We start from the raw sequence: 18,548 nt of genomic DNA on the forward strand, positions 1-18,548 counted from the left end.
GATAGCTTTAAAATGACAATATTAAGCTTTTATCAAAAGGACAATAACTTATTTTTGCAATGATATATTATAGTAAATTAGTTTGACATTACATTGCTCAAGATAGGCCTCAAAGTCGGTAGACTTATGTTACAGTCAGGTTTGCATTTCTGGTAGAAATCACCCAAGCAAGAGCAGCCTGTGGGAAAATAGAGGTCTATCTTGGCTCGCAGGTTCTAGGGGGGAAGCTCCACAATGGCAGGGAAAATGATGGCATGAGCAGAGGGTGGACATTAACCCTGGCCAACACAAGGTGGACCACAGCAACAGGAATACAAACACTGGCAAGGGGAAACTGGCTATAATACCCATAAGCCTGCTCCCAACAACACACTGCCTCCAGGAGGGTTTAATTTCCAGTTGCCCTCAGCTGGGGAACCTGGTATCCAGAACACCTAAGTTTATGGGGGACACCTGAATCAAACCACCACAACTTACATTTTTATTTTTTATTTATTTATTTTTAACAGATTATACTCTTTCATTTTATATATTCTATGTGATATATTTATATATAGTATATAATACATGCAACATAATATCTATTACATAATATTTATAAATGTTATATAACATTCTGTTTTCCTGAGACCATCCACTGTGGGATTATGAAGGCCTCAGTCCAAATGGAGCAGTGGGAAGACTGTGTCTCAGGGTATTCCTACCCACTCTGTGGCTCTTAAATTTTTTCTGCCTCCTTTTTCACAATATTCCCTGAGCCATGGTAGGCCTCTTGTCAGTCTGAATTAGTACTGAGTTCTTTGTTGCCTCTGGATTTCTGCTTTGATAGCTTGTACTTAATCACTGTGACTGCCGCCATCACCCTGGAGCTGGTTGTCAGGATGATCAGAAAGAGCAGTGGAAGAGCAGTGGGAGTTCTCCTAGGCCCAAGAAGACGTGGAAGAGGTAGCAAGTCTCCTGGAAGGCAGTGAGCTATTTTCTTGTCTTATGTATGCATCTTAGTTCTCCTCCATTTTCTCTGACATCTGTAAAATAAAGCAGATTCTCCAACCAAGAGTGAGAATAGCTTGGGTTAAAAGGGGTGTGCAAAGTTTTCTGAGAGGTTTTTGGTATGCAAGCCCACTCTTCTTCTCTAGAGAACAGCAAGAATATGAAGAAATAGCCAGATCACTATTATAGAGAGATAAAGGAATATATTTTGTAGGCTGGCTTAGTGTCTCTTTTCTCAGTTTAAATAGTGTATTATAATATATAAATAGCTGTTACACTTTTCATTTTGAATGTTGTACTTTTATAACAATAACAAATACTGCAAGAATAAGACATGTGTTACAGAATCTTCAAATCTTAACTAATTATAGTTATTTATCTCTTATATCACAAATTTCCATTATTATAATATATTCATTTGGTCAATAATACTTTTTGAGGATATGTGTTTGCAATATTTCTAGGAAGGTCCCAAGAATTAAGCAATACATCCCAGTCAGAAAAAATATGATATACAAGTGCACCAGACTATAAAAATTTGTTCCAGCTGTTAAATATTTCCAGGATTCAATGTTTCTTAAACACACATATAATGAAATCCCAACATTAAAACTCATTTATATTTATTTTAATTTTTATTATTTTAATTGTCATACCAAAATTTAGGTCCAGTATGGTATTTTCAACCAATTGCTCATTATTTTTTGTTGCCATCACTCTCTCATTCCCCCTTTTCTACTTTTCCCCAATTCCTTTCTATCTCCTATATATCATGTATCATTTTGCCTTTCCTTCCCTTATCTTCCAGCTCATTTTATATATTCACTTTTGGTTATAGTTCTATTTTTATAGGTTTAATTCTTATTTGCCAGCTATGTCTACATAGATATTACATGCCTAGACCTACATATCAGGTGACCATTAGGTTTTAGTCTTTCTGAATTTGAGTCACTTCAATTTCTATGCAAAATTTATAATTTCATTTTTCTGCAATGCTACATAGAAATCAATTATGCATATGTACTACATTTTCATTATCTACTCACCTGTACATGGACTTATCCCAATTATGAGCTAATGTAATTAGAATAGCAATAATCATAGACATACAAGTATGTCTGTAGGAGATTATGAAGTATATACACGCTGTACTACAGAAGTGATATAGCTGGGATGCATGGGAGGCCAATTTCTAAGTTTTCCAGTGGCCTCCACATTGATTTCCATAATACCTGCACTTATTTACACTTCCATCATCAGTGCATGAGGGTTCTTCTTCTCAGCATCATGGCTAGTATTATTTGTCTGTTTTATATATATAATGACCATTTTGACTGGAGTAAGATGGTATCTCAAAGTTATTATAATTTGCATTTCCATGATGGCTACAGATATTGAACATGTTTTAAAAGATATATCTTGCCCATTGTTGGGATTTCTTCTTTTTTGAACTGTTCAACATCCCATTTGGTGATTAGTAGATTTATATTTTTTCTTCATTTTTTTTAATTTTTTTTGTTCATTTTTTATTTATTTGAGAGCGACAGACATAGAGAGAAAGACAGGTAGAGGGAGAGAGAGAGAATGGGCGTGCCAGGGCTTCCAGCCTCTGCAAACGAACTCCAGACGCGTGCGCCCCCTTGTGCATCTGGCTAACGTGGGACCTGGGGAACCGAGCCTCGAACTGGGGTCCTTAGGCTTCACAGGCAAGCGCTTAACTGCTAAGCCATCTCTCCAGCCCCTTTTTCTTCATTTATATTGGGAACTTTAATACATGAACAGTTATCTTCTTTTGTCCCCTCTTCCTCACCACCATTCCATTTATAGACCTCCTCAGTGGTGGCGTTAGTTATCACTTTGAGGTCATGGATGTACAGGTGGGCTCTTATGGGAATGACAATACTTCACAGTGTGTCTTCCCACCCTGTGGTACTTACATTCTGTCAGCCTCCTCTTCTGCAATGTTCCCTGAGCTTTGGAAGACATATTAGAAATGTTCATTAGTGTTGAACTAGTAATACCCTCTTATTTTCTGCTTTGATGAGTTTTGAGTCTGCTCAATGTCTATGACCATCTCCATGGAGAAGGTTCTCTGGTTATCAGTTAGAGAACCATTCATACTTATTCCACAGCTTCTTGTGTAATCTTTCCTAGGTCCTTGCCTAGGTGATATAGAGGTGACTCTTAGTGCTAGGCAACCGACTTTATCTTCTTGTCATTTTTGATGATTTTGGGTATCCCGGGTATTTGCTTCCATCTATAAAAAGCAGAACTTTAACCAATATCAAAAGCAATTTCGGGCTGGAGAGATGGCGTAGCGGTTAAGCGCTTGCCTGTGAAGCCTAAGGACCCCGGTTCGAGGCTCGGTTCCCCAGGTCCCACGTTAGCCAGATGCACAAAGGGGCGCACGCGTCTGGAGTTCGTTTGCAGAGTCTGGAAGCCCTGGCGCGCCCATTCTCTCTCTCTCCCTTTATCTGTCTTTCTCTCTGTGTCTGTCTCTCTCAAATAAATAAATAAAATTTAAAAAAAAAAGCAATTTCAAGCAAAGGTGAAAATTAGATACATTTAGAATGTTTTTGGAAGAAAAAATATTGTTTATTTGAAAGGAAAGAGAAAGAAATAGAGAAAATTAGAGAGACAGGAATAGGTGTACCAGAGCCTCTTGGCACTGAAAATGAACTCCAGATGTATTTTCTGCTTTAGGCATCTGACTTTGCATGGGTACTGTGGGGAATTGACCCTGTGCCATTAAGCTTTGTAAGTAAACACTTTAACCATGGAGCAATATCTGCATCCCTAGTATGTTTCTGCTATGCATAACTTGCCTATTTAGCTAAATGATAGTGAAAGCTTCCTTCGAGCATCTAGTGTTCACTACCAGACATGAATTTCTTCCCACTGAGCAGGCCTCATACCCAATCAGAGAGCAGTTGATTACATCTATAAGCTATGTGCCATTATGCACCTTGCTTGGCTGTTGGATTTAGTGGATGACAGAATTCACTGCTTGTTTACACTGGTGGTGACTTTTACACTCAACAGTTGGCATAGTACTTTCAAGCATGGAGATAGCTTCCATATCAGTTTGAGCATGATGTCTCAATGACCCATGATCACAGATTATGATGTTTTCAGCAATAGGGTCTTACTATTTAGATATATTGAGTAACCAAGTACTTTTGTGATGATCTGCATTGTTAGGGGGCCTCCTGGGCCTCCCTGGCCAACAAACAACTCACTTTGGACAGTAGCTCATTTCTGGTACTGATTTACCAGAAACAGCCTATGGTGTTAGGGTAAAGCTTTCACCACCCCAACAGGAAACTTTTACCTAAACTCACTCTCTCTCTCCCTCTTTCTCTCCCTCTCTCTCTCTCTCTCTCTCTCTCTCTCTCTCTCTCTCTCTCTCTCTCTCCCTCCTGTTCTCTACATAACCTATTCTGTTGGTTTGGCTTTCTTGGGAACCTTTTAATTGAGTTATTTCACTTTCCATTTCCAGAAGATTTTCCTCCAGCATCTCTGTTCATTGTGTTTTATCTTCCTTTCTTGATTTGACTTTCTCATTGTATTGGGGTGATTATGCTCTCTGGGAATACATTCAGGTGTTTATTCATGTCCTGTAGAATTCACTTAGGTGACTATTAAGCTTTTTTAGTTGATTCCCTTGCATTTCATTCATGCCTTTGTTCATATCCTCTTTAAGAAAAAAATAAAAATAAAAACAAACAGTTATTTATTTGAGACAGAAAAAGGAACCAAGAGAGAGAATGGGCATACCAAGGCCTTTGACCACTGCAAATGAGCACCAGCTGCATGTGCTACATAACATATCTAGATTTTTGTGGTTACTGGGGAATCAAACCTGTGTCCTTAGGCTTGGTAGGCAATTGTATTAACCACTGAGCAATCTCTCCAACCCTCATATCCTCTTTAAGGTTTTTGGATGCCACCAAGCTTTTCAAGCACATGCTCCCAATTATGGTGACTTCTCCCCAGTCTTGGAATTCTTTTCTTTGTCTTGAGTTATCTATAAGTAATTCTCATTGCAGGCTTTCACTATCAGACTAGGAATTCTCAGTGGAAATATCTTTCCTTGTTTCCTTGTTTTTCATTGTGGTTTGCCCATCTGGAGATAATCATTTTCTCTTGCCAAGAATGCAGCAATAGAGTCTCCACTGGGACCTGTGTTGAGCAGCTTGGTCCTTCCTCCTTGCTGTGAGCAGGCAATGACAGGATATCTACACATGGGTGAGCTGGGATTTTGGAGGACCTGTACCAGTGATGAACATCTTATTCATGCCTATTCTGGGCAGGTGGTGGGTCTGGGCTAGGCAAAAAGGGAGAATAGAACAGTGCTGGCTAGAGAACAGAACAAGGAGGCCTTGTTTTCCTTGCTCCTGCACAGTCTGGTTTTGTTTTCGGTCTTTAATTTTTGCAGTTATAAAATATAGTTTCCAAATACTTTCTCCAATTCTCTAGGCTATCTGTTCACTTTTTATCTTCATTTTATTTGCTGTGCAGATACTTTTTCTCACTTCATGTAGTCCCATTTATTGATTCTTGGTGCTACATCTTGTACCACTGGAGTCCAGTTCAGAAAGTCATTGCTTATGCCTTTATCCTGGAGAGTGTTCCCCATATTGTCTCTAGTCTTGTCTATGTTTCAGATTCAAATTCATTTTCCAAAAGCCAAGTTATTATATGCAACTAAAAATTTAATTGAAAAGCAACCATAAACTCTTTTGTCTGTCTTAGCCTATACCCTGTTATTTTCAAAGAATTGTAGATGTCAGAAAACACAATGGAAACATTATTTTATTTCCATGTCTTAGCTAGTACAATGCCTTTCTAATGGCCTATCCAAATTTTCCAATGATTACCTGCAGTGTCCTCCCTTATATAAAGTCTGTGGTGTTTGAATGTAAAATGCACCCCATAAGCTCATATATTTCATTATGTGATCCTCACTTGGTGCACTGTTCAAGAAAGTTATGGAACCTTTAGTAGGTAGAGCCTTGTTAGAGGAAGTATATCACTGTAAGTGTACTTTAAGGTTACATACCCTGGTTCTATATTCTGTTCTTAACTCTAGTGAGATGTTACATGAGCTGCTGGCTCCAGCCTACTGTGCCTTCCCTGCCATGATGCAACTTCCCCTTAAAAATTCAAGCTGGATTAAAGTCTTCTTATTCAGTAGCCTGCCTCTGGTTAGGAATTTGCTTTAGCAAAGTCTTTCCTCATAATCCTTTTCATTATCATCACACTGATATTTTGTTGCATATTTTCTCAGATCCACTCTCTAACTTCCTTTTTCCATTTCTGAAAATTTGCTCAAATGTTTTCTTATTTTTCTGTTTTATTTCTTCAAGAAAATCTAATCATTGTTCTACACAAATGATTCCTAGTAACTTGATTTGATATTAGATTTCTTGAACTACATGTATAAAATGGAACCACAAAGTTTTCATTGCAACTCACCCAAATAATCTTTTGCTAAATATTTCATTTATTTATTTGCAAGGAGAGAGATAGAAAGAGAGAGAGAGAGAGAGAGTCAGAGAGAATTAGCAAGCCAAGGCCTCTAGCTGCTGCAAATGAACTCCAGATACAAGTGCCACTTTGAGCATCTGGCTTTACATGGGTACTGTGGAATTGAGCCCTGGTCCTTAGGCTATGCAAGCGAGTGCCTTAACTGCTGAGCTACCTCTCCAGCTTCCCCAAATAATCTTATTCACCATTGAAAAATTGAAAATATTGATCATGCTCTTAATGGAATAAGAGGGTAATATGATAGGAATCAGCCATTTTACAGTATGTTCATATACGAAAGTACCCATTATGTTTAAAGGAGTAGTGATTTCCAATAGAGACAACTGAAAAATACAAATATACTTGAATTGTGTTGCAAAAGGCAAACCAATGGAAAACATGAAGACACCTGAGTTACTAAGGTACAGTAATGGATAAATATATGGTAGCATCATTGAATCATCATGTGATATAGCTCAGAAGAGTTGATGAGAGGCTTTGCAACTCTCAGATAAAAATTGGTATGTCAGGGAATGAAATTTAATGTGCCATTCTAGAACAAATATGGAAAATAGTGAAATGCCCTCTTTGAAAGGAAATAGGAAGGAAGCCATGGCACCTGAGGACAACATGTGGACCTGACTTCATATGTAGGAAAGAGGAAGAGTAAATTAGGTAGAAGTATTTCATGCAGCAAAGATGGTAAGGACTTTGTCTCCCAGGAAATGTTCTTAGGATTCCCACTATATACAAACATTGGTGATGAGTGTTCTGTAAGTAGTTTGGTTTTGATGCAATTTGTGGGAGGTTTCTGCTATGTAGCTATTAAAGTTCACAGTCAGGTCCCAGTAGTAAAAGGCCTGGGAAACTTCTTGTTTACCACAGTGGGTATTCACAGAATATATTTAGAGACATTTTGTATAGTTCAGATAGAAAAGAGCTAGAGATCATTGAAATTGTATTTAGGCATTTAGGAGATACCTCCCTTAAATTCCTAAAATTAGTTGAAAATCTTCACCATAGGCTTTTATACCTTCTTATTTTTCCCCTAGTATAATACCTGAGTTTATGAAAACTGTGTATATAACTGCTGGTCTTCCCAGCTGCTGCACATTTTTCTTTTGAGGAAAAAAGCCTTTTTCCTTAAGTGTACATCCTCTATGACTACCTCATTGACAAGTCTAACAGAAGCACTAAAAAATATGTGCTAAAACACAAATTGGGAGATATTATACAAAATATTTAGTCTCTGTCCTTCAAAACTATCAGTATGATGAAGGTCAAAGAAATGAAAGAGCCTCTTTCAGATTAAAGGAAACTGAGGTGACATGACAACTAATTCCAGTGCATATGCTTGGACCCAGTCATTAAGGAGATAACAACCACACTCAGAATAAAGACTGTACTTAAGACTTGGAAACTGAGCTGATGCTCTGCCAGGCAATATCTTTGCTCTTAAGAAATAAATACTGAAGTGTCCAAATATAAAATAACACAAATTTTTGTTTTTACATACAAGTAGGTAATCCAGGATGACTTTAAACTAACAGCAATCCTCTGGCCTCAGCTTCCCCAGAGGTGGAATTGCAGGCATCCATCACCACGCTTAGCATAAAAGAGAAAAATAATGAGCTAGAGAGATGGCTTGGCGGTTAAGGCACTTGCCTGTGATGCCAAAGGACCCATGTTATATTTCCCAGAACCCACATAAGCTAGATACACAAGGTGGCACATGCATTTGGAGTTCATTTGCAGTGGCTAGAGGCCCTGAAGTGTCCATTCTCTCTCTCTCTCTCTCTCTCTCTCTCTCTCTCTCTCTCTCTCTCTCTCTCTCTCTCTCTCTAATAAATAAATAAAAATGTGAAATATTTTCAAATAGTTCAAAGTAAAATATAACATATCATATACAGATTGAATTTACATATGAAGACACTGATAGAATGATAAGTAAATAAGTAACTGGTCAGTCTAAGTGAATGGTACAATCTATCACCACTCTTACAAATCTTTGGAAATTTGAAATCATATAGCAATGTTTATTAATGAAAAACTTCTTCAAGAAATAAAAATAAGTGATAGCCACAGGTGTGCATCAACAAGCTATCAATGGAGGCACTGATGAAAAATTTTGAGAAAAAGTAGGGAACATAAGTCAAGTAGAGGAACATCCAAACAAAAGAATGTGATAAATGTGGAAGTAGAGGGCAATAAGGGCCAATTTGAACTTAGTCATCTATTTGGAGAATTGCTGAATGCAAGATGTAAGTGGAGAGGGCAAATTGAGAGTGCTAAGTGAGACAGATGATTTAGTTCTCACTGGTGGCACCCTTCCAGTTACTTAGAAAAGCAACACTTCCACACCTATGGAACCCAAATGCTTATTGGCTTCCACATATAACAAAATTCTATAAAATATTCTACCTTGTCAAATTTTACTGATGCTTTAAAAGTTATAAATAAAATACAAGATTCTGTATCATTACCTGAAAAATCACAACTGAGAGTCACCATGGGCTTTTGCTGTAACTGTGACTGTGTGAAGAGTTCTGCTTTTGTAATAGAAAAATATAAGATACAAAAAAAGGTTGGTTAAGGTCTTTCCTCAGATATATAAATAATAAATGTTCAACCCAATGCATTTTATATCTTACTGTTACTTAGGTATAATTTATTTTAATTAACATAATAATTAATTACATTTTTTTCTGAGACGTTAAAGTGACCCACTTTATAGTATATATGCTTTTACTGTTTAACTCCCTTTTAGAGTTGCTATTTATATCCATTTCCCTCAACTCTGGGGGGGGGGATTTTGTAAGATTAAAGACTTGTGATTCACTTTGTATTTGAAGATTTCTTTTTCCCTCCATATTTGCTCAGCTAGTGGAATCTATGATGAATTCTCATCTCCAAGGGGTAAGCTGATTTTAGTAAAGCCCAATAGTTGCCTTAGAGCTTCTTAGAAATTGCATTGATCCCTTCCTTTTCCTGTGTTTTGTTTCTTCCAAAGTGATAGACTCCATGTAGACACAATCAATTATCATGCTTAAGTACTTTTAAGCATGAAATGACTTTAGTTTTGTTCATGTAAATGGCTTGTGTTATACATATTTGGAAGTATAACAGAAAAATAAATAAACATTCAACTTGTTTAGCATGAGTAAAACTGGAATGGGGAAATTGAGTGACAGAAGCACCCTGAAGGTCATAACTATACAGTAGAGGAAAGTATCAACAGTATGTGCGAGAGACTAGCTTTACTGGGGACAGCAGATTGGGGCATGGAATAGAATTTGGAAGATAATTAGCACTATTCCTGGAGTGTTCTGTGACCATTGAATGTCTCCACAGAAGACGGGATGAGGTCCTCATAACTGACAGCTTGTGGAATGCAATTGAAAGGTATCAGGTCAAATAAACATTAATAACAAATAAAAAGAGTATGAATAAAAGGAAATCCAAATGAAAATCATCACTCACATTTTATGCTTGTAATGTTTTACACCATTTGCTGGGGTTTTTATGTTACATGCATGCAATCTTCAAGTTTTGTGCTTTGTTTCTGGAAAGGAAATCAAAAGAGAAAATTTTCATTCTGTTATACTGAGAAACCATTAAGTAAGGAGCATATTAGTATCTGATTGATTCCATATCAAAATATATTACTATACAGTTTATTCTTTAATATAGATATTGTATGTCTTGGTCAATGAGTGAGGCAAAGATTTGTAATTCTGCTTAGAAAGACCTGAAAATGGCATGGTCGCATTGCAGTTGTGAATCTCCTTTGATTTTTAAGAGACTTTTTCAAAGGATGTCATTAATAATCTACTCATGTGCTTCCAAAGAATGGGTCTGTCAGCAGAATTAGAGAGTCAGCCAACCTAGAGAACAGGTTTCACAATACCCTGAGATGTATTTTGTTCATTAGAGAGGAAAATGTCTTGTTTAAGTCTAAATTGACATGCTTGCTAAGTTCAGCTGTAAAAGCTGCTCATTGTGGTCAGATTTAATTTAGAGTCCAGGAAGGGGCAGATTTAAGTTGATTGAGTTACTTTTACAACATACTTCTCAAGCAAACTTTAAAACCTGAAAGCAGAGCAAAAGTAGAGCAAACTTTGATTCATAAGAATAAATATGAGGGCTGGAGAGATGGCTTAGCGGTTAAGCGCTCGCCTGTGAAGCCTAAGGACCCCGGTTCGAGGCTCGGTTCCCCAGGTCCCACGTTAGCCAGATGCACAAGGGGGCGCACGCGTCTGGAGTTCGTTTGCAGAGGCTGGAAGCCCTGGCGCGCCCATTCTCTCTCTCCCGCTATCTGTCTTTCTCTCTGTGTCTGTCGCTCTAAAATAAATAAATTAAAAAAAAAAAAAAAGCAGGCTGGAGCCAGAGGTGACAGAGTGCTTTAAAAAAAAAAAAAGAAGAAATATGAAAAGAAAATAATAATATATCTGCTTGAGGGTGAATTAATATTAAAGAAAAATAACCCAGCAGAAAGATATTTGTGATATAAAATGTTTCAACCATTAAACAATAATTGTGCACTATACCAAAAGCATGTTCACTGTTACAACCACAGCCTGCTCCTAGAACAAACATAAACTTAAAAAAAAAAAAAAATTACTGGGCTGGAGAGATGGCTTAGCGGTTAAGTGCTTGCCTGTGAAGCCTAAGGACCCCGGTTCGAGGCTCGGTTCCCCAGGTCCCACATTAGCCAGATGCACAAGGGGGCGCATGCGTCTGGAGTTCGTTTGCAGAGGCTGGCATTCTCTCTCTCCCTGTGTCTGTCGCTCTCAAATAAATAAATAAAATTTTTTTAAAAAATTACTCACCTGAATAAATGAGGAAATTAATTAATGGGCCTTTTTTTACTATGTATATTTAATTAATTTCTCAATTTGAGGTAGACATTTCACTTTATCTTTAGCTCCTGAACGTCTTTAAAATAAAATCCATTGATTCTTCCAAACATATGAGAGCAGGCAACTTTTCAGGTTGCTATGTCACACGTGACTAGAGTTTAGCACTCTAACTCTGGAAATATCTCTCATAATCTGTCAGCCGTTATGTCACCTACTTTAAAATGTCTTCAGGACTCTCCAGCTTCCACATGCTACTTACTCCAATGTCTGCAACTTCCTTATTCCACTTACTTCAATATCCTGCTTTGTCAATTTGTTCCATATTTCAAACACAACTTTGTGTAAAGATACTATAAAAGTTAGAAACCTGAAAATTGGATTTTTCTTCTGAGCAATCACAGCTTACAAATGCAGAAAAATTGTTAAAAGATAGCCCCTCCAATTTTCAACACAAGACAAAACTGTTGTAAGTAATTCTACAAGGGTTCACTAATTTTTTCTTATCATTTAATATTACCAATAGCTGTTGATCAATCTCCAATGCCAAAGCTCATCTCCATACCTATTTAAAAATAAAATGATATGGAATGAATCAAATTTAGCCTTTCAAAATACAAACTCCCAGAAAATCAATAGGAGTCAAAGGGCATAGGATCAAACTAAGTTCCATAAAAATTACTATCCATTATATTTCATCGCTTCATTTTCATCAAAACATTTAATATCACACAGAAATTCTGGCTTGTTTATTACTATGGTTATTATGAGAATAAAAATAAGAGATGTACATAAAACATCTGCCAGAGTGATTATAAATTAGTAAGAAATATTAATTCTACTTCCCTTAGTTAAAATGTATTAAATTTTAGATCACAAAGGTACACTGGTCATTTTTGTACGTCCATGTACTTAATGCTTGGATTTTGGCTCTTTAGTATAGGGACAAAGATGACAGTAGGTTAATATGCTTAAAAGGTAAAGGAAGTTGTTACTGGTTAATATTACTAGATGTGAATAGAAAAATGTTGCCTTTATTATATGAGATATTTTTATCTGAAGCACTTAAATCAAATTGTTTATGCTAAAGAAATTATTTATGCTAAGGAAGAATACCAGTATCAATGTTCAGTATAATGTTCTTCAAACTTACCTAATCACTAATGCTAAATACAGAATTTATTTAAAATGAAATTTTCCTTCTCTTTGCCCTATTAATTCATTAGTCCTGTGGTGAGTCACAAAACCTTGATGATTTTTTAAATTTATTTTATTTACTTTAGAGGAAGAGAAAAAGAGAGAGAGAAAGAGGGAGAGAATGGGTACACTAGGACCTTCAGCCACTGAAAGTAAATTCCAGACACACGTGCCACCTTGTGCATCTGGCTTACATGGGTCCTGGGAAATTGAACCTGGGTCCTTTGGCTTTTTAGTCAAATGCTTTAACCACTAAGCAATCTTTCCAGCCCAAAGCTTGATGATTTATATGGGAAGATAACTTTGCTAAATTTTTATCTTCTCATGTTTTATGTAAGGACTTTTAAGAAGAAAAAAGTTAGAAAATTCCTCTAAAATCATTTTTTACTTTTAAATATTTCTGAAATAAACATACACTTTAATTTTGTAACACATAGAATGATATTACATATATAAATGATTCACATACATTGCCATAAGTCAAAATAACATTGTATAGATATTTGGTTTTGTAAACTTAGGTACTCTGAAATGACTCCATGTAAATTCTTCAGTAGGAGATCAAATCTGTAAAAGGATTTCATTTTAAATATTTTTACTAAGAATGAAATATATTCAATGTTTAGATATTTTATATAAAACCTTTCAGAGTGGACATTCATAACCAGTAGCATCTTTCTTTTAATTTCTAGAAAGGGTTTGGCTGCTTTGGAAATTGTTCTTTACTTTGTATTACATAAAATGAATGTACAATTCTGGAGAATCCCAATACCAACTAATATTTGTTCTTTCAGGCAACAATGCAGGATTTGGAACAGAGACGCCCCCAATTGGAAGAACTCATTACTGCTGCCCAGAATTTGAAAAACAAAACCAGCAATCAAGAGGCTAGAGCAATCATTACTGATCGAAGTAAGTCTTTTAACTTGAGCAACTCAAGGAAAAATTCATGAAAGTTTCATCACAACTTAACATAAACCATCGCTTTTATTGAAATACTTGTACATGATAACATTTTCAGTGCATAATGTTGTCTTTCAGTAATTGCATACAATTCCATTGAATAGGAAAAAATATAATTTTCAGAAAGTCAGGGCTTATGAAGAACCAGAGGTTCCATGGTAATTGATGGTGGTGAAAGAGTGTTTCAGAACATTTGCTCTTTAATTGTCATCAATGGAGGTACCAGTTTCTCCCTCTTATTCTTAGTTCTTGGTCCAAACAACTACTTCCTGGACCATCTTTCATTTCCATCTGTAGTGCCCCTTGTGATAGCTATTATTTATTGGATATGTTGTAAGGATCAGGTAAAGTTCATGCATCAAATCAATGGTGCAAGATTTCATAATACTTATTTGATAGAACAGTAAGAAAAGTTTTAGGAACAGTTATTAAAATTGTTCAATCTAACACAATAAGAAAGAACAGATTATAGAATATGCAAGTATCTTACCTGTCAAAAGTCTGTTCCTTTTAGTATATCTGTGTCAGTTCTTAACTGTTTGGTTTTTCTTTTGCTAACAACCACAATTGCTATTATACTTCTGCAATTTCATATATTTTGATTTACCTCCTGTGTTAGTTTGAATGTATGTTAGAATGTATGTCATAGACTCTGGTGTTGTATCAAGCTTGTAGCTTGGATCTCTAGCCACCTAGTTAGAGGAGATGTCAATGGAGGATGAATCTATAGTCCAGCCCTAAGGTGTGTTTTGGGGGCAAATCTGATTTTTCAGCCCAAAGGCATGCAGAGGTTTGGGCTCTTCCTGAGTACCCCCTGCTGCTGCTGCCAGTTGTATGCTTGTAGCTTTTGGTGTTTGCTGACTGGTGCTAGTTTATCTCTGATTGAATGATGGAAGCAGCTGCTGTGCCACTTATGGAACTTCCCCCTGGATTTGTAAACTTGAAATAAAATCCTTCCTCCTATAGACTGTTTCTAGTTTCGATGTTCATCCCAGAAATGTGGAGCTTTCTACAATACCTGCTACAGACATTTCCTATTTAATTTTGTGGTAGTGTAGATTTAAATGGACTATTCTTAGTTTTGAAAAGTTAACTCTTTATTGATGCTCAAAGAATTTGGATATGTGCCATGTATTAACTGAGTAACATTAAACACTGAAGAAAGTAAGCTCCCACACATTGTTGGCTTACTACAGTAGGAGTTTACTTTTTATTCTGGTAAAAATCTGAAGAAGCTCTCTATGAAGTCATTCACAGGCCAAAACTCATTCCAAATTTATGTCCAGAATATCAGTCTTATACATACAATTAACAGATTATGAGCAAACATTGCTTATGAGTATTTCCATGAGCCAAGTCTAAATGAAATGTACATTAATTTTTGTAGTCTCCTGGCTGTGATTTGTGACATGGTCATATCCAACTACAAAGACAGTGATGAAATAGCATCCAGTATTGAGGCCCATGAAGAAAAGGAACAAATTTTAGAAAGAAAAAAATAAACAGTCTTTTCCACAGTTAATTTGGATAAAGTATAGTGTACATATATTCTGTGGGTCTACATTGTGATTTTAGGATGCCTTTTCTATCACAAGAATGGAAAGAACAAATGTGTACTTAGACAATATCGATAGTTATTGAATTTATGTATTTGAAAATTCCTCCCACCCAAAGTGGAAAAAGAAGTTATTCCAGAGAAATGAGTGAATCTTTATGAGTTCAATAGTAAACTGAGTTCCCATTTTATAGGTAAGCTGGTTCTTGCCTTAAATATATAAAAATTTGTCAACTATACTTATGTGAATTTCAGTAAGCTCTATATGTAGTAGACAGATACACATTGCTAGGATGAACATCTAAACCATGTATAGCTTGTGGAAGGAACAAGATTTATTTCATCTTACAGATTCAGGGGAAGTTCCATCACATGGCCAATAAAGATGGCTTCCATTTATAAATTTAAGCAGAGAGAGAAACCACCAGCATCCAGAAAAAAAAACAAAAAGGGAGCAAGCACCAAAATCTGCCAGAGCTTAGACCTCTCTGCATACCTTTGTGGTGGAACTCAGATCTACCCCCCCCCCCATTGACAACTTATGGTTAGACTCCAGTATCTGTCCCCAGTGACATATCTTCCAGCCAGAAGGCTGGAGATCCAAGGTACAAGTTTAATTTTAATACCTGTACCAATAGGAGGCATACATTCAAACTACCAGACTATAGAAAATCATTTGTTAGTTTGCCAATAAAAAATCACTTCCTTGGGTTTGAGAGATGGGTCAGTGGTTAAAGGCACCTTTTGCAAAGCCTGAAAACCCAGGTTTGATCTCCCAGTACCCACAAAAATCCAGATGCTGAGCGGTGCATGCATCAGGAGTTTTTGCAGGTGTTAGAGGATCTATCATGCCCATGCTATCTCTCGCTCAAATAAATATTTTAAAAGAAAGAAGTTATTTCCATGAGAGAAAAAAAATATTGTTTGTAATATTTACTCAACATTGTCTCAACACTTTCAATTCATCATTTCTTCTATCTACAATCATTTCTTCTATATGGCATATACTGTTTTCATGATATAGACTACAACAGAGTGACTAGGAGGCATGTTTGTATTTCTTTGCTAATATTCAGTGATTTGGATAATTCTGTTTTACCTAGATTTTGTCTTTGTGAAATAAGACATTTATGAATACTCATAGCATAATGGAAAGATTCTATTATAAATAGTTCAAAATTTTCTTCATAAAAGCAAGCATTTTTTGAAACATGCCCTGTTGGTTATTAATGGCATAAGCTAGAATTTGACTTCTAAACAGTACTGGGATAATTCTGACAAGATGTCTTTACCTAAACAATGTCATGTTGCAGCTCTACTGTACTTTAGATTATCTATTCATCTGAAATATATGTAATGGGATGGAGCTTCAGTGCTCATAAAGAGTGAATAGTGCTCAAAATATAAGTTTTCATAGTGTAGATTTGGTTCTCAGGGAAATGATGGGACGAAAATATTTACCAATAAAAACTTATTTTCCCATTGATGGTATTGGATTTCCTTTCCTATTACTTTGAAATTTCTGGAGATACTTAAAAAGGAATCAGTTAAAATATTAAATGCATATGTGATACTATATGGAAACATTGTTCTTTCTTGGTAAATCTTCATTCACAACTTTAAAAAGTTTGGAAAATCTATACTTACGTTTTGCATTTTACCAGGGAAAATCCAGTATAAATTCAATTCACATGTACTAGTAAGAATCATGTTAAACTTCAAATAATTTGGTCAGTAAAATATCTACATGCTACAGACAAAACAATTTTCATGATCTCTGTAATTTTTATGCAATTACATTGATCACAATCTTAATAATATATTTAAGAGAATAATTTTCCTACTAAGTGAATTTAGATGAGAAATACTCTTTGGTGATTTCTGATGTTCAAATTGCTAATTTTTCTCTGATTTTTTGATTGTTGGATTTTTCTTTCATTCCTGGACATTTTCTTAAAAAATAAAATGGGTCTGGGAAACAAAACTGATAAAATAAGAAGGATTTTAATTTTGTTTCCTAAGACTGGCTGAATTGTGTAAAACTTTTGTTAATTTCTATTGATATTACAAAGCCATAAAACTTTTGCATAGCATTGCAAAAGACATGACAAGTCAGAACTCCCTGTTTTGTTTTGTTGTTTTTTTTGTTGTTGTTGTTGTTTATTTCACAAATAGTATTTGGCAATGAGATTCTTCTAAGACTTTTATTTGAGAGCTCTGCTTCTACAGCTTGTCCTTCTATAATGCCAGCACTGCCATTCTAAGGATATAGAGCAAAAGTACATACAGGTTTTAAGGAAAAGCTGTCTGTACTGGCTATCTACCTTTGTGACATTGAGAAAGAAACTGTGTTCAATTCTACCTCGCAGGTTGGAGGAATTAGTTAAGTGTGGTGGTTTGATTCAAGTATACCCCATAAACTTATGAGTTCTGAGATCTTGGGTCCCCAGCTGATGGAAAACTGGGAATTTAATCCTCCTGGAGTCAGTGTACTGCTTGGGACAGTCTTATGGATGTTATAGTCAGTTTCCCCTTGCCAGTGTCTTGCATATTCTCCTGTTGCCATTGCCCATGTGATGTTGGCCAGGTGGTGATGTCCAACCTCTGCTCATGCCATTATGTATTTACTTGTCATCATGGAGCTTCCCCTGAAGTCTGTAAGCTAAAATAAACTCCTTTATCCACAATCTACTCTTGGTAGGATGCTTTCTGCCAACAATGCAAACATGACTGCAACAGTAAAATTGGTATTAAGAGTGGAGTCATTGCTGATAGGTACCTGACTGTGTGGCTTTGATCTTTTGGAGCTGATTTTTTGAGAAGATTGTGGAAGGATTTGAAATCTTAGCCTAAGAGAAACCTGGCAGCTTTGTAAGTACAACTTAATGGACTGTTCTAGTCAGAGTTGAAAGAACTGAAGGCAATAAGAACTATGGAATGTGAGGTTTGGCTTATGAGGGTGAGAAAGAGTTTTGCCTTGATGGGGCTAGAGTCAGTTTGTGTGAGAGGCTTGCTATTATGCCCGTGCCCTGAGATGTTGTGCAGGACTGCATTGCATAGAAATGGACTGGTGTGAGCCGAGGGATATGGCACAGAAAATGAAATCTTTTTTTTTTAATATTATTTATTTATTTGAGAGTGACAGACACAGAGAGAAAGACAGATAGAGGGAGAGAGAGAGAATGGGCGCGCCACGGCTTCCAGCCTCTGCAAACGAACTCCAGACGCGTGCGCCCCCTTGTGCATCTGGCTAACGTGGGACCTGGAGAACCGAGCCTCGAACCGGGGTCCTTAGGCTTCACAGGCAAGCGCTTAACCGCTAAGCCATCTCTCCAGCCCAGAAAATGAAATCTTTGAGCTGAAATTTCTACCTGTTCAGTTGCAATTGCTTGAGAGAGTATAACCATTATGATTAGGTCAGCTGACCTGAATTGGGACAACAGGAAGAATGCAGTCTT

General features: G+C 36.4%; 1 protein-coding gene across 1 annotated transcript in view; it reads left to right on the forward strand.

The window, feature by feature from the left end:
* Dmd (dystrophin) overlaps nucleotides 1-18,548 on the forward strand; it is a 2,157,654-nt gene that overhangs the window by 1,481,885 nt on the left and 657,221 nt on the right. The window contains exon 53 of the mRNA XM_045140973.1: nucleotides 13,367-13,484. Within this exon, the coding sequence (XP_044996908.1) occupies nucleotides 13,367-13,484 (118 nt within the window). The remainder of the gene's footprint in view (nucleotides 1-13,366; nucleotides 13,485-18,548) is intronic.

This window comes from Jaculus jaculus, chromosome X (assembly GCF_020740685.1).
Source record: "Jaculus jaculus isolate mJacJac1 chromosome X, mJacJac1.mat.Y.cur, whole genome shotgun sequence".
In the NCBI taxonomy this organism is placed as follows: Eukaryota; Metazoa; Chordata; class Mammalia; order Rodentia; family Dipodidae; genus Jaculus; species Jaculus jaculus.